This window comes from Rhizomucor pusillus (assembly GCF_041956525.1).
Source record: "Rhizomucor pusillus strain CBS 183.67 unplaced genomic scaffold VTP01scaffold_1, whole genome shotgun sequence".
NCBI classification, from domain to species: domain Eukaryota; kingdom Fungi; phylum Mucoromycota; class Mucoromycetes; order Mucorales; family Lichtheimiaceae; genus Rhizomucor; species Rhizomucor pusillus.
In genome coordinates, this window is record NW_027192143.1 from 1,610,189 (window position 1) to 1,623,498 (window position 13,310).

Genomic DNA, 13,310 nt, shown 5'->3' on the forward strand with positions numbered 1-13,310 from the left:
CAAGCGGAATTGTCGGCATCCTATACAGAATGCTTAAACGGCGCGAGGCGCGAGGAGAGGCAGTTATTGTGACCATTGACGAGTACCGTACCTCTCAAGTAAGGAACGACTAGCAAGTTACTAGTGACGAAAGCTAATATCAACCGACCTAGGTTTGTCATTCCTGTTTGGCGAGGAGCCTCCGCAATGTTACTACGGAGGATAACATCTCTCACCATGGCATCCTTGACTGTCAAAACTGCGGCATACTGTGGAACAGAGATGTAAATGCCTCTAATAATATGTATTATATCGCTTCAAGAGTCTGGCAAGGACTTGCCCGCCCGGAACCATTTGTCAGACCAACTTCAAATCAACCCACAACTGCGAATGTGGGACCCGAAAGGGTTTAGGTTTTTACGGTAAGCCTTGCAGTTCATCCTGGATTCTGAATATTATTGAGGTACTAATATTGAGACTGCTTCTCTTTAGATGACTCGGTAGGTAAAGAGGATACAAGCCTATAATACCTGGGTTTTTTACTGATTGGCCCGGTTCGCATTGTTTGGAGCAACTGCACTACATGGCAAATTTGAACCAATATGGTAAGTTTTCCGTCGTCCTTAGATCGACAAGAATATTTATTATTTTGGTTCAAAGGTTTAAATTTGTCTTGATTGTCGTGCAATTTGATGCTCCAAATGCCAACTGTTTTTAAATATGCAGTATACGACAGGAAATATCCCGTTAAACCTATTAATGACTCAATCTTTATCATGTCATAAGATTCGACTACCCCTTCAGTGCAAACATCTTCCTATACTTGACATTGTTTTGTTTGTATCTGACAGCAACGTTCTAAAAATGTATGCAGCAGCATTTCATGCGGAGATCACTCCTTTGCAGGCTGGTACACTATGGGATATCTAATCATCAATTCCACATGTACGATGCATCCTTTTCCCGTTACATTTAACTGAATGCTCTGTAACAACCTTTACATGTAAAAGAAATGAGAACCCACGTGACTTTTCTTTTTTGCTGTGAAATCTTTTTTCAACTGCCGCCCCAAAAACTATAGAAGAGGAGTATCTGCCTCTTGATCTCTCCGTTTTCTTTTCCTTATCCTCGACGCTATATGCCCCCGTGGGTTGTACCCTGCCGGATCTTGGGAGGACCAGTTGGGGTACCTCTGCTATACATGCCCAACGGAAGCTAACAGGTGTCAGTCCCAAGACGAGTCCTCAGTAGCGTAGCAGCAAGAGCCTTCGGGCAGTAAGTCTGAGTGGGGAGCTCGATCCTGCGCAGCCTGGCGTTTTTTCATTCCTCCCCTGATCTGGGTGCGTAGCTCTGGCGTGTCAACGGTCGTTTGTTTGATGGCTTCGCTAGAGGCCTCTTTCACTCCTTTCCGGGTTGGGTGGCCTATGGCGTAAATCCCTTCAGAAGTCAACTAGAATTTTAAAAACAAAATGAAGTAACAGAGCAGTGACCATTGCAATAAAGTCTTTCAAGGTCGCTGTCTCTTGATTTGCGCAGCGATCAGCTGCCAATCGTTAGGATCTCGGCTGGAAATGGCCAGAGATCACATGCAAAGTCGCTGTTAAATGAAGCATCTTGATCATAGTCTCTGTTGATAATGTAACGCGTAAAAATGCGTAAAAGCTCTTGAGAGGCTGTTAGCACAAGCATCCTTATTACCACGAATGTTTCGTCGTTCCTGAAAGTTCTTGGACTACAGTTATTAGTTTGCGTGTTCTTTGAAACCATAATATCGTACCGGTCCCACAAAAGGAAGTTCTTGTAACAGAATGCTCACGAAATTGGGTTTGGTGAGGTTTATTATTTACTCATGCTCTTCCTCTGAAGTCCAGGCAAGAAGAGTTGTATGTTTGATTTTGTGGACTGAATCAAGAAAAGACAAACCCAAAGTTCGAGCCAGTTATATTCCTCGTCTTGTCCTATGGTATGTGTATGTACATGGTCCTCATTAGAAATATGAATCAGAAAAAAGGATTCTAAATATCCTAGGCCTGGCGGCGAATTCTGCGAGGAGTAGAAAGACAAAGATGTCCAGTGCATAATGCTTTTGCACTTTGGTCGTTTAATAGCTATTTGAAGAGAAATACTCGTCGCAGTGGATGAGATACGATGAGCAATGATGAAATGTTTTTGAGGGTGTACCTGATTTTTGGTTATCTATCTCAGCTAGAGATCTGAAATTTTATCATCATCTTTTGATAAGACTAATAATGGCAGAAGCTAGAAAAGCAGAAATTAACCGAAAGACCAACGAAACAGACATTCGAGTCGCTATTAACTTGGATTCAAAGTTCGATCAAAACATCAATGTCGACACCGGCATCGGTTTCCTTGATCACGTACGTCCCCTCGCAACCATGTTAAAGAATTAGACAGCGATCTCAAATGATTGTCAGATGTATCATGCGCTCGCAAAACACAGCGGCTGGTCCTTGACCTTGTCGTGCAGAGGCGATTTGCACATTGACGATCACCACACTGCCGAGGATACCGGTATCGCACTTGGTATGGCGTTTAAGCAAGCTCTCGGTACGCCAAAGGGTATTCGTCGCTTCGGTTCCGCCTTCTGCCCCTTGGATGAGGTATAGCAAACACTTTCAAATGGTTGAAAGTACCTTGCTAAAAGCTATTGACTGCACTTAGGCTCTTGCACGTTCCGTCGTTGATATTTCCGGTCGTCCCTTCGCCGATATTGAGCTCAACTTGAAGCGGGAGAAGATTGGTGAATTGTCAACAGAAATGATTCCCCACGTCCTGCAATCTTTCGCATTTGCAGCTGGTATTACGCTTCACGTGGATGTCCTGAAGGGCAAAAACGACCACCACAAGCAAGTATCCAACAGAGCTGGCCATCAATTACTGTGGGCTGAAACTGACATTCCATATTTATAGAGCGGAAGCCGCCTTCAAATCTTTGGCTGTTGCTATCAAGCAAGCTACTGATTTCACTGGCACAAACGACGTGCCGAGTACAAAGGGTGTCCTATAAAAGAAAGAGATTATATATACATACATCCATTGCATATCAAAATAACATAAATAGTTACTATAATGCTTTCGTGTTACAGAGGATTGTAGAATGTATTGTCGAGAAAATGGTTTATCCATATTTTTACCTATATTCATATTTTTTTATCCATATTCGTTGGTTCAACCGTGTTTTTTATCATTATACACTTTCAATTTGGCCGGCACTTCTTACATATCTTTGGTGGCTATATGGCAAGGTTCGCTTATTATTGACAGAGTTCAGTTGAACAGGAATAAGACATTGTCTGTCTAGAAAGATGAAGGAGAAACGATAGTGCTATGCGATCCCTGAGCCGCCACGGACGAAATTTTTCGAGAGCGACCCGAAAAAGAGCTCTTCTTACTCCTCTCTTTTCCCGCTCTGTCAGCTGAGATGACTCACCCCAACCCAAATGCCCGAGGGAAACAGGTGCAGACAAAGCTACAGAAAGTAGTAACGGCGCCTCCGTCCAATCGACACTTGTCAGAGCGCATTCTTGAATTCGAGATAGGTTAGGAACGAGAGCAGGACGCCGTGAGCGACAACTACGCGTCACTGACAACGAACGCGTTGTAGAGATAACTGGCGTCCTATGCTGCGTCGTTCTCGCGGGATATTGGGCAGGCTCCCCCTTGGCCAAGAAATGTCTATTTATCTCATATCAGATGGGACCTGACGCCTACAGCAAAGGGGTCGACGATGCTTACTTTGTTGGCTTCTGGATAGTTGCATTCACATTTTTACGCGCCGCTGTAATGAAGTATTTATTCCACCCACTCGCAAAAACGCTTGGAATCGAGCCGTTTGGTAAACGACAACGATTCGCCGAACAAGGCTTCATGTTCGCGTACTATGCGATATATTGGAACCTCGGCATGGTAGGAGCTTTCTTATTCACATATATTCAATGTTACATGCATGTTCAACCCTTTCTCTGTAGTATATCATGTACCAGTGTCCCCATTGGTTCGACACTTCGCAGTTTTGGATCGATTATCCGCACATTATCATGAAATGCAGCATGAAATACTATTACTTGACACAAATGGCCTTTTGGTTCCAACAGCTCTATTGCATCCAGACAGAAAAGCGGAGAAAGGACCATTATGCCATGTTTTCCCATCATATCATAACTATCACTCTTCTCGTCTCTAGTTACTATACTAACTTTACGCGAATCGGCAATGCTGTACTTTGCTCTATGGATTTGACCGACCTTTTGTTATCCGTAAGCCCGCGGCAAAGCTCGGATCAGCTTTACCGGAAACAGCTAACATTCGGAAAAACTGTTAGTTGGCGAAGATCTTAAAATATATCGGTTTGTCAACGCTCTGTGACATTACGTTTGCTCTCTTCGCTATCGCATGGCCAATTACTCGACATGGCTTCTTCACCATCATTATCTGGGCGACAGCAGGTATTTGTTTGCCTCAATCGGCTTCAGCTCAATGCAACCGTTGTTCACATATTCTCTAGTTGAACCATCCAAGTACTTGGATATGCAATGGGAACCGGAACTTGGAAAATATTTTACACCGCTTACTCAAAAGATGTACCTGGTCCTATTCCTTTTGCTGGATGTTATCATGATCTACTGGTTCAGTATGATTGTTAGAGTTGTCATTCGCGTAATACAAGGAAAAGGTGCAGAAGATACAAGAAGTGACGATGAGGACGACGAGGAAGAGTAAGTCAAGATTGTTGCTTTTTCCCCCTTGCTAGCGCTGACATTGCATTGCGTCCAATAGAATTCAAACTGTAGATAAAAAGAAGTTGAATGGCAAGCAAGAGTAATCTCTTGCCTCATTCCCTTGTAGAATATCTAACACCCTTAAATCTTCAAGTAAAATGATACAACGGGCAATCGACCGATCCCAATATTTTTTCATGTGTGGCACTATTTCATTCACGTATAGGTACATTCGTTGCAGAAAGAAAAAAAAAAAAGAAGGATGATACAAGAGTTCTCTTTGAATTACAGTTTGAATTTACGGTCCTCCTCGACGACTTGTTCTGGAGGCTTTCGATGGTGGTCGAGACCGGCAGCGGCGTCAGTTGGAGCAGTTTGAGTCCGCGTCGGGCGCAGATTGGCAGCCTCTTCCTCAGCCCATGCTTCACCTCGGCGAATACTGCCAGTAATATCATTTTTTGCACGCTGAGCACTGTGCTCTGCTTTGCTCTTTCCATAACCCATCTTTTCACTCAACCACTCGGAGCCTTCTCTTGCTTGTGCTTGAGCTTCGTGTCCAAAGTTCTCTACGCCTTCTGCCACATCATGGACTTCCGAGCGAACGTCATTTTTCAATTCTTGCCAAGTAGATCGCAGCACTCCAGCGTTTCGTTCCATATCATGTTTAGCTTCATCCAGAGTAGCAGCTGTCTTATCCTGCGCACTGTAAAGATTAGACTTGGCACGCTCCTTGTCGGCATATAATCGATCTGAAACTTGGTCCGCCTTTTGTTCGGCATCCCGCTTGGCTTGATCCCAAGTGCTGCTGGCTTGATGCTTCAATCGCTCAGCTTGCTCTTCCGCCTTTCCAGCAACTCCTTCTGCTTCACGCTTCGCTTGGTTCCATCCAGATTCTAGCCGCTCCTTTGCATCGTAGACGGCTCCCTTTAGTCTATCTGCACCAGCCTGGGCACGCTGCGTAGCATCATCGACTGTGCTTTGAGCGCTGCCTTTTGTTCTATCCCATCCAGAAGCAAGCTGGTCTTTTGCCTGCTCTGTAGCACCTTTTGCACGTTCAGTCTCTGCAGTCGCCTTGTTCTTTAAATCCTCGGCGCTCTGCGAAGTCCTGTGCAGGACGTCCGATTTTACTTCCTGCCACTTGCCGATAGCTTCATCTTTAAGCTCCTTTGCTTCCTGAGGAAGATTTTCAACACGCTGCTTCGCCTCTGTATATTTTGCATGGGCTTCGGGGTTCGACCACGAGTGTGCTTGAGCCATTATGCCATCATTGGATGGTTTGGCTGCACCTTCCATGACACGCTCAGGTGGACGGTGGCCGCTTTTCAAGTGATGCTGCGCGCGGAAATCGTCCGCTTCGGCACGCACTTCGCTGATTTCTTCTTTGAGTTTATCTCGTGCATGCTCTGCTTTATCCACGAGTCGTTTGGAATACTCGCGCGTCTCGTCCTTGATGTGCGTGGCATATGCCTGTCCAGCATTTAATCCACTCTCAGCTGTGGCCTTTGTATCTTGAGCAGCGCGTCCCAGCTCACTCGCCGATCGCTGCAGATGCGTCTTGGCCGACGCAGCGTGGTCGTCATAGTCGCTGTGTCGATTCGGTAGTTTGTGAGCAGTTTCGTTTTCTAGCTTGCCATAGTAAAATTCTGCAGGAAAAAATGGAATAAGAGGAACAAAAGAATATACACCGCGCAATCAAGCTTTTTTTTTTTTTTTTTTTACTTTTGTCCTCGATCATCTGCAGCACGTTTGTAGTAGGCATAGCCTGTAATGCCCAAGACTGCTGCTGCTGCCAGACCGAGCATGTTGCCTCCTTTTCTACCGCCGTTGCTAGCTGCGGCAGATGCGAAGGATCTTCGTGGATACTGGAAAGGCATAGGTCGTGGCATGGTGGTCTTCGTTTGTTTGCTTAGTTAGTGGAAGGTATGTAAGAAAGAAAAGATACTTGGAGCAATGTTCCATGCAGAAACATGGTACGATATATCCATGGGTTTGGGGGCTGGAGCCATGACATCATTTGAAAAGGTGACAATCTCGATCAACTCCATGGCAAGCGGTTATTAAATCACGAAGCTCTTTGGTATCGAGGGTCCGTGCGCTTGAAATTTGCCATCTTTGTATGGTGAATCACTTATATTATCCTACAGAGTAAATGTTAAAATGTTTTTTAAATTAGGTCTAGTCTGCAATGCGTACAAAAATTCATATTCATTGTTTTCGTTGTCCCAGTTGATGCTGGATGCAACATTCGAGACTTTACACTGGATACTGCCAGGCATCTGTGCAACGTGTATATCAAAGCTTCAAAGCGTTTCAATCCACAGGATTGTTTCACTATGCATATATTGAAACTCAATAATGTAAATAAATCACCGTCAAATTGTTGACACATTGCAATGCAACCCGTAAACAAAAGGGCTTAGACATCAACAAACATTGTAGTTAGTTAATAGGAATCTAATTATGATTGCTGATATACTAGGCGGTGGCGAATGAGTATTTTCTTTTTATTTGAAACCGCAACAATGTGCCTAGTTCATGTATAGGATGTATCTACTGTAGGCGAGGATAGAGAAGGGATGATTAAAGGTATAATACAAATTAAAAAAATCCATATTATATGGAAAGGATGATGGAGAAAATGGATAAAAGATAGAGAGGGAAAAAAAGAGAGGGAGAGAGGGAGAGAGAGACAGATTTTGACAGCTTAGTTGTCTGGCAAGAAAGTAGACTCGACAATGATGGCAGTAACACGGTAGGGGTCAATGTTGGATGCAGGGCGTCTGTCTTCAAGGTAACCCTTGCCTTCCTTGCCGACATGTCGAGGAATGCGGATGGAGGCGCCACGGTTAGCTACACCGTAGTTGAATGTGCCAATGTGACCCGTCTCATGCTTGCCAGTCAAGCGCTGGTCATTATCTTCGCCATAGACAGCAATGTGCTCCAAGTGACGTAAACTCATCTTTTGGATAGCCTTCTCGATGGCAGCGATACCACCCTCCTGGCGCATTTCCAATGTAGAGAAGTTGGTGTGGCAGCCAGCACCGTTCCAGTCGCCCTTGATAGGCTTGGGATGGATGGAGACAGCAACACCAAAGTCTTCAGCGACGCGCTCTAAAAGGTAACGAGCAGCCCAAAGATGGTCGCCAGACTCGATGCCTTCGCATGGACCGACTTGGAACTCAAACTGACCGGGAGCAACTTCTGCGTTTACACCAGAGATCTTGATGCCTGCGTACAAGCAGGCACGATAGTGAGCTTCAACAATATCACGGCCAAAGATCTTGCCGGCACCGACACCGCAGTAGTATTTGCCCTATTCGCCACGTAAGGAATTAATCAACATTTGTTTCGAACAAGAGACGAAGCCAACAGATATATACTTTACCTGGGGCTCGGGGAAACCGCGCTTAGGCCAGCCATAGGGCTTCTCGGTCTCGCAGTCAAACAGCATGTACTCCTGCTCGATACCGAACCAAGGATGGCTGTCAGCGTGCGCGTCCATGATCTTCTTGCAAGCATGACGGAAGTTAGTCCTGTGAGGAGTGCCATCAGGGTTGTAGGTTTCGCAGAGGACGAACTTGTTGTCGCCGCCGCGGAAGGGATCAGCAAAAAGCGCCACGGGCTGGATCAGCACATCAGAATCGTGGCCCTCAGCTTGTCCGGTGGAAGAACCATCAAAGTTCCATTCGGGAAGGTCAGCAGCAGTCTGAGGAACCTTGGATACAGTCTTGGTCTTGCTTCTCAGTTGGTTAAAGCCATCAATCCAGACATACTCGATTTGGACTGAACCCTTTTGGTCGAGGGCCATGTACTTTTCAAGAACTTTGGCGTTGGACACAACGGACATGGTTGAAATGGCAAAGCTGAGTGAACTGTGGAGAGAAAGAGATGTAAAGAGGACAAGAATTAAAACACGATACCAAGCGGTTCCCTTTTATATTGTTTGAATGGGAGGATTGATGATCAAAAAATATCTTTGATCCCCAGCATTGCCATAACTGGTAGCTCCTTTATCGCAAAAAAACTTTAAACGAGTCCCTATCAACCTCCTACTTTGTCGTGCTTGATTCCGTTTTCGCCCTTCTGTAACAAACAATCACACTCGCGTATGCTTTCCTACAGCGCATTCATGTTGCAAAATCCGCCTAGCGGTGTTCAGCGCTGTAAATAAGCTTTCAAGTTCGGAGAATGGGTGATGGAAGTGCCATTATCACATGCGGTGCAGGTCGCCTTATCTTATCTATACGCGTGCACCCCCACTTTTACCCGCATGTTTTCGTCTGCGGGTGTGCATGCACCAACTAAAGCTTCAGTTCATGACAAGTGCCTTTCGAGGCTGTTTGATGTAAGAAAGCTCTGTGGAAAATTTTTGTCTCTTTAGTACTGAGAGATTTATCCGTGTCAAATATGCTCATCGGTAAGAAACGGGAGACGTCGCATTTCACAGGGTAAATTTCTCAGAGGTATTCTTGTCATGGTCGCTTTGGTACAAGAATGCATTGGCTACGCTTATAGGAATATCATGCAGCTCCGGCATCCAATCTTCTGGCCTATCCACGTCAGACTCTATACTCATGACATTTGCGTATTCGTCTAAATTTTCAGTTTAGCCATGACGTAGGAAAGGTACCGTTATTATATTTTCGTCTCTGTCCTACCTGTTATACACATATACGAATCAAGTGGTGCCGTGTTCATCAAATTGATACTCATGAATGAAATGAAGATAAACCAGACTAGAGTGACCAACCACGTTGGAATAGCAAGTGCCCAATATCTGCTTATAACATTAGACAACTGGAGCGCACACAAAACGCTTTCCCGACTTACCGTTTTGGGTAATATGTGATACCGAGATTGTGCAGGATTTCATCGGGAACATATGCCCAAATCAAATAGATCCCAAATGCAACAAACGATGCTAGATACATGACAAATCCATAGTATTCATATATGGGTGTTTTGTTTGTAGTTGCTACAGGTGGTGCCCGTTCTACAGTGGCTGTCATGGCGGGTGTTCTGTAGAGGCGTCAGCTCCGTCAGTCTCTCTCTACCCATTGAAAACATTCATTCCATAAAGCTACTTGCTCTGAAAATGATCGTGGCCGATGTCCCTTTTTAGACTTTTCCTGAAGTTCAGAAGATGCTGGTTGAGGAGCGGTGTGATGTACGCTGTTGCTGAGCCTGGCAGCGGATACTGATCTTGAGCGACCGTACTTTGTTGTGAGGAAACTGCTGAAAGAGTTACGCCGTCGCATCGTGCTAGATACACCAAGCAACAGTTAGTCAAGTCTGTCACGCAGATTCGGCTCTTTACTATTGCAACACTTGCACTGCACGCGGTGTATCCGTTTCTTCCGTCGAGGAATGATGACTAGACGCAAGCTGCATTCGCAACGATGAAAGCTCGGCGCGCTTCTTTGATAGACTAGCCGTTGCTGACAGTGCATAGTTGACTAAGGCAGGAAGAGACGGCGTTGATCTTGATGTTGACAAGGAAGCATGTCCGTTACGACTATCCGATTCTGTTCCATCCTGCTGTGTGAGCTTGGCCGGCTTTCTGAAACGTAACTTTTTGGAAACATCCATTTGAAATGCGAAATTTGCCCTGACATATACGCAGGAGTATATAAATGCTGAAAAGATCACTGCTGGTAAAGCTTGGTAAGAATCAATGCTTCATCGAAACTATCCATAGGTGGGCACGTAATAGAAGAAGGAGCTTTTCAAAGGGACGCCTTCATAGGTATCTGTCCTGCAATCGCATCGAATTTACAACTGGAAAAGCAACAATAAATCTGTACAAAATTCGCAATTGTGGAGAACTACAAACAGCTATTACGCGATATAAAAAGTACAACTATACGATATAGCACTCCAGCTTCCCGTCAGCAATTGAGCTGAGCATTTTTGCGACCTTCTCCATTTGGTCCTTGGTAAGAGGCTTCCCTTGCCATTCAACTTGATGGGTTTCGGTTTGCACTGCTTTGTCCGGTGCATAGAAATAGTTCCTTCTGGGCGCAGCCTGGGTTATAGGCGTGCGATTAGCGTAAATGACGGGCTTTTCGTAGCATATAGTGTGAAAGCTGAAAGAACTGAACGATATGAGTTTTGGACCATATATTTGTACCTTGCGTGAAACATTGTTGCACATCACCAGCCGTTCCGTCACTGACACTACTGCTTTGGCTGTAGGACATTTAATCTCCCTGGTTCACTTTGCAGTTAATTGATACATATGCTGGCTCAAAAGCAGCTATCATTGCAAATACCAAGCAGCAAAAGAAGCAAGGCTGTACATACGACACGAACCAAAAAAAAAAATTTGAGAAATGCAGGTAATCAAATGCAGTGCATTTTTGTGTCCTGCGGCGGATGCACAGGGCTCTCGCCTGTTGTTTCACAAGCCCACCATTCTCTTTCACCCTTCCCCCCACTCTTTTCACTTTTCTTTTTCATTTGCACTGCACTTGTATAAAAAGCTATGGCTACTCCACCGCAACCGCAGCCACAACCACAACCGCAATCCATACTCAAGTCTAGTGTAAGCTTGATATTTTTGTGTGATCAGTGAACAGCGACACTCAGCGCTCAACGTAGCCTAATGCGCGATCTGCTCCATCTGAAATGTCGGTTTCCCTGGGCAAAGCAGCTCGAATCGTGCTGAGCGAGGACGAAGAGGACGACAACCACCAAGATGCACCTAACAAAAACACGTCCGACGGGGAGGATGAAGACGCTGTCGGTGTTCCTCTGTCTGATCAAGCACTCGAGCTTCTCCACTCCGAGAAAGCGCTCAAGTCTGGCTATTTGCTAAAAAAGGGCGAAAAGCGACGGGTAGGTCTTTTTCCAAAATGGAAAAGGAAAGTGACCAACCCAATTATTGATTAATTTATTGCTAGACCTGGAAGAAACGGTGGTTTGTCTTGAGAACAACAAAGCTCGCCATGTATAAGGACAGCAAGGTAATACAAAGGAACGTTGGAGTGGAGCTGAGAACTCGGTGCTAAGCAAAGTTCTTGGCCTTAGGAATACAAACTCTTACGGATCATAGATCTGCACGAAATTCACAGCGTCGTCCACGTCACATCAAAAGACAAATACAAGTACATGTTTGCCATCAGTACTCCCAAACGCATGTATTACCTGCAGGCAGAGAACCAAACGGATATGGCATCGTGGATTGAAGCAATTGAACGTGCCAAGGCCGAGCAGCTTTTGTATGATGCCGATGATGACACAAGCTCTATTGGACGTGATCAAGCATATGCTAGTGACGTGACCCAGCCAGCGTACGGCGCAGCTTATCAACATCTTCATCAGCGTAGACGGTCATCTGGAGGCGATGTTGGCGTACGTAGACTATCTGGGGGAGTATCGTTGGAACGACGACAATCCGGCATTGGAGGGCACACACACGTGTCTCCTGTCGACATTCCAAGGCCTAATATGCGGCCAGAACCAAGTCATTTGAGCATAAGCGCCCACACTGCAGGAAGCGGAGAACATGGCTTGAGTTCCTATTCAACTGGGCACACGTATCCAATGTCTCCTATATCAACACAGCATGCACAAATGCATCTAGCTGAAGGACTCGCAAGCTCAGAAGATGAAGACGACCCCAGCATCGCTGACGAACTTGCCAATGCGCGGTTTGAAGAGGATAGGAACCGTACCATCTTGGATGGATATTTGCTCAAATTAGGAAGGAACAAGGTATGGCAGATGTCATGCCAGAATACATACGTCTTCTGCTGACTCATGTTTTGCTTTCCTATTCACTACTCACGGCAGGGCTGGAAAAAGAGATTTTTTGTACTACGAACCGATTCTCTTTCATACTATGAGGATAGTCGGGTATGTATAGATGCAGCCGAGTTTGTATCCTTGATCATCTGATAACAATAAATTCGATCTATAGGAGTACAAGGTGCGACGCATTATACCGTTGACCAGTATTATTGACTCGCTGGAAATTGAACCGATGAGCCGAAACAAGACATATTGCTTCAAAATCATCATCCCCAAGCGTAGCTATGTGCTATGTGCTAGTTCTCAACGGGAAATGGATTCATGGCTGGATGCCTTGGCTGTGACAGTGAGGAGAGCAAAGAAAGGAGAAGCTGCCGAACTGGCATCTGCCGTCAGTCCATCACAACATTACGGTGCTGCTGGCAAGCAACAGAGTCAACTGCAGCGTCTTGCTACAGGTTCTTCTGCTGACTCTATAGAAAATACGAGCCACATCTCTGGCGTCAGTGGAGCCGGCGCAGTTGGCGGCGCAGGAGGAGCACTTCCAGGTCGACAGCAGCAGTCGCACATCCGAAAGCTCGCTCGAGCCACGTAGATGGCTACGATGTGACAACAACTCGATACCACAACTCCTAGCGAAAAAGAAACTGTCTATTTCCTATACAGTTAACCTACCAAGATAACATTTAATACTTGAGTTGTTTTTTACCTCTCTCTTTATTTCTCTTTGTACAGAAACATCTACAATATACTGCAAAAATATAACTGTTAACCGTTGAATGCATTGCCTGTGAAGTCGCAGCAAATAGTATTGCAGACTGCGTTTCGGACTTGCTGCAG

The 13,310-nt window shown here is 45.3% G+C and overlaps 6 protein-coding genes across 6 annotated transcripts; 3 read left to right on the forward strand and 3 right to left on the reverse strand.

The window, feature by feature from the left end:
* Window positions 1-2,228: 2,228 nt before the first annotated feature.
* On the forward strand, window positions 2,229-3,007 carry VTP01DRAFT_699 (uncharacterized protein; the record flags this gene model as incomplete). Its single annotated transcript, XM_069385951.1, has 4 exons — window positions 2,229-2,357; window positions 2,415-2,600; window positions 2,662-2,846; window positions 2,911-3,007. The coding sequence occupies 4 exons, from the start codon at window positions 2,229-2,231 to the stop codon at window positions 3,005-3,007; spliced, it is 597 nt and encodes a 198-aa protein (XP_069245119.1).
* Window positions 3,008-3,421: 414 nt separating this feature from the next.
* Window positions 3,422-4,822, forward strand: VTP01DRAFT_700 (uncharacterized protein; the record flags this gene model as incomplete). The annotated part of the gene is made up of 6 exons (XM_069385964.1): window positions 3,422-3,539; window positions 3,605-3,906; window positions 3,969-4,256; window positions 4,322-4,445; window positions 4,505-4,715; window positions 4,777-4,822. The coding sequence occupies 6 exons, from the start codon at window positions 3,422-3,424 to the stop codon at window positions 4,820-4,822; spliced, it is 1,089 nt and encodes a 362-aa protein (XP_069245120.1).
* Window positions 4,823-5,003: 181 nt separating this feature from the next.
* On the reverse strand, window positions 5,004-6,604 carry VTP01DRAFT_701 (uncharacterized protein; the record flags this gene model as incomplete). Its single annotated transcript, XM_069385975.1, has 2 exons — window positions 5,004-6,303; window positions 6,438-6,604. The coding sequence occupies 2 exons, from the start codon at window positions 6,602-6,604 to the stop codon at window positions 5,004-5,006; spliced, it is 1,467 nt and encodes a 488-aa protein (XP_069245121.1).
* An 818-nt stretch (window positions 6,605-7,422) lies between these two features.
* On the reverse strand, window positions 7,423-8,565 carry VTP01DRAFT_702 (uncharacterized protein; the record flags this gene model as incomplete). Its single annotated transcript, XM_069385986.1, has 2 exons — window positions 7,423-8,031; window positions 8,104-8,565. The coding sequence occupies 2 exons, from the start codon at window positions 8,563-8,565 to the stop codon at window positions 7,423-7,425; spliced, it is 1,071 nt and encodes a 356-aa protein (XP_069245122.1).
* A 594-nt stretch (window positions 8,566-9,159) lies between these two features.
* VTP01DRAFT_703 (uncharacterized protein) lies at window positions 9,160-10,307 on the reverse strand (the record flags this gene model as incomplete). The annotated part of the gene is made up of 5 exons (XM_069385997.1): window positions 9,160-9,311; window positions 9,377-9,495; window positions 9,549-9,737; window positions 9,807-9,980; window positions 10,051-10,307. The coding sequence occupies 5 exons, from the start codon at window positions 10,305-10,307 to the stop codon at window positions 9,160-9,162; spliced, it is 891 nt and encodes a 296-aa protein (XP_069245123.1).
* An 895-nt stretch (window positions 10,308-11,202) lies between these two features.
* VTP01DRAFT_704 (uncharacterized protein) lies at window positions 11,203-13,065 on the forward strand (the record flags this gene model as incomplete). Its single annotated transcript, XM_069386008.1, has 6 exons — window positions 11,203-11,262; window positions 11,319-11,555; window positions 11,621-11,683; window positions 11,748-12,434; window positions 12,513-12,575; window positions 12,640-13,065. The coding sequence occupies 6 exons, from the start codon at window positions 11,203-11,205 to the stop codon at window positions 13,063-13,065; spliced, it is 1,536 nt and encodes a 511-aa protein (XP_069245124.1).
* Between the last annotated feature and the right edge of the window lie 245 nt (window positions 13,066-13,310).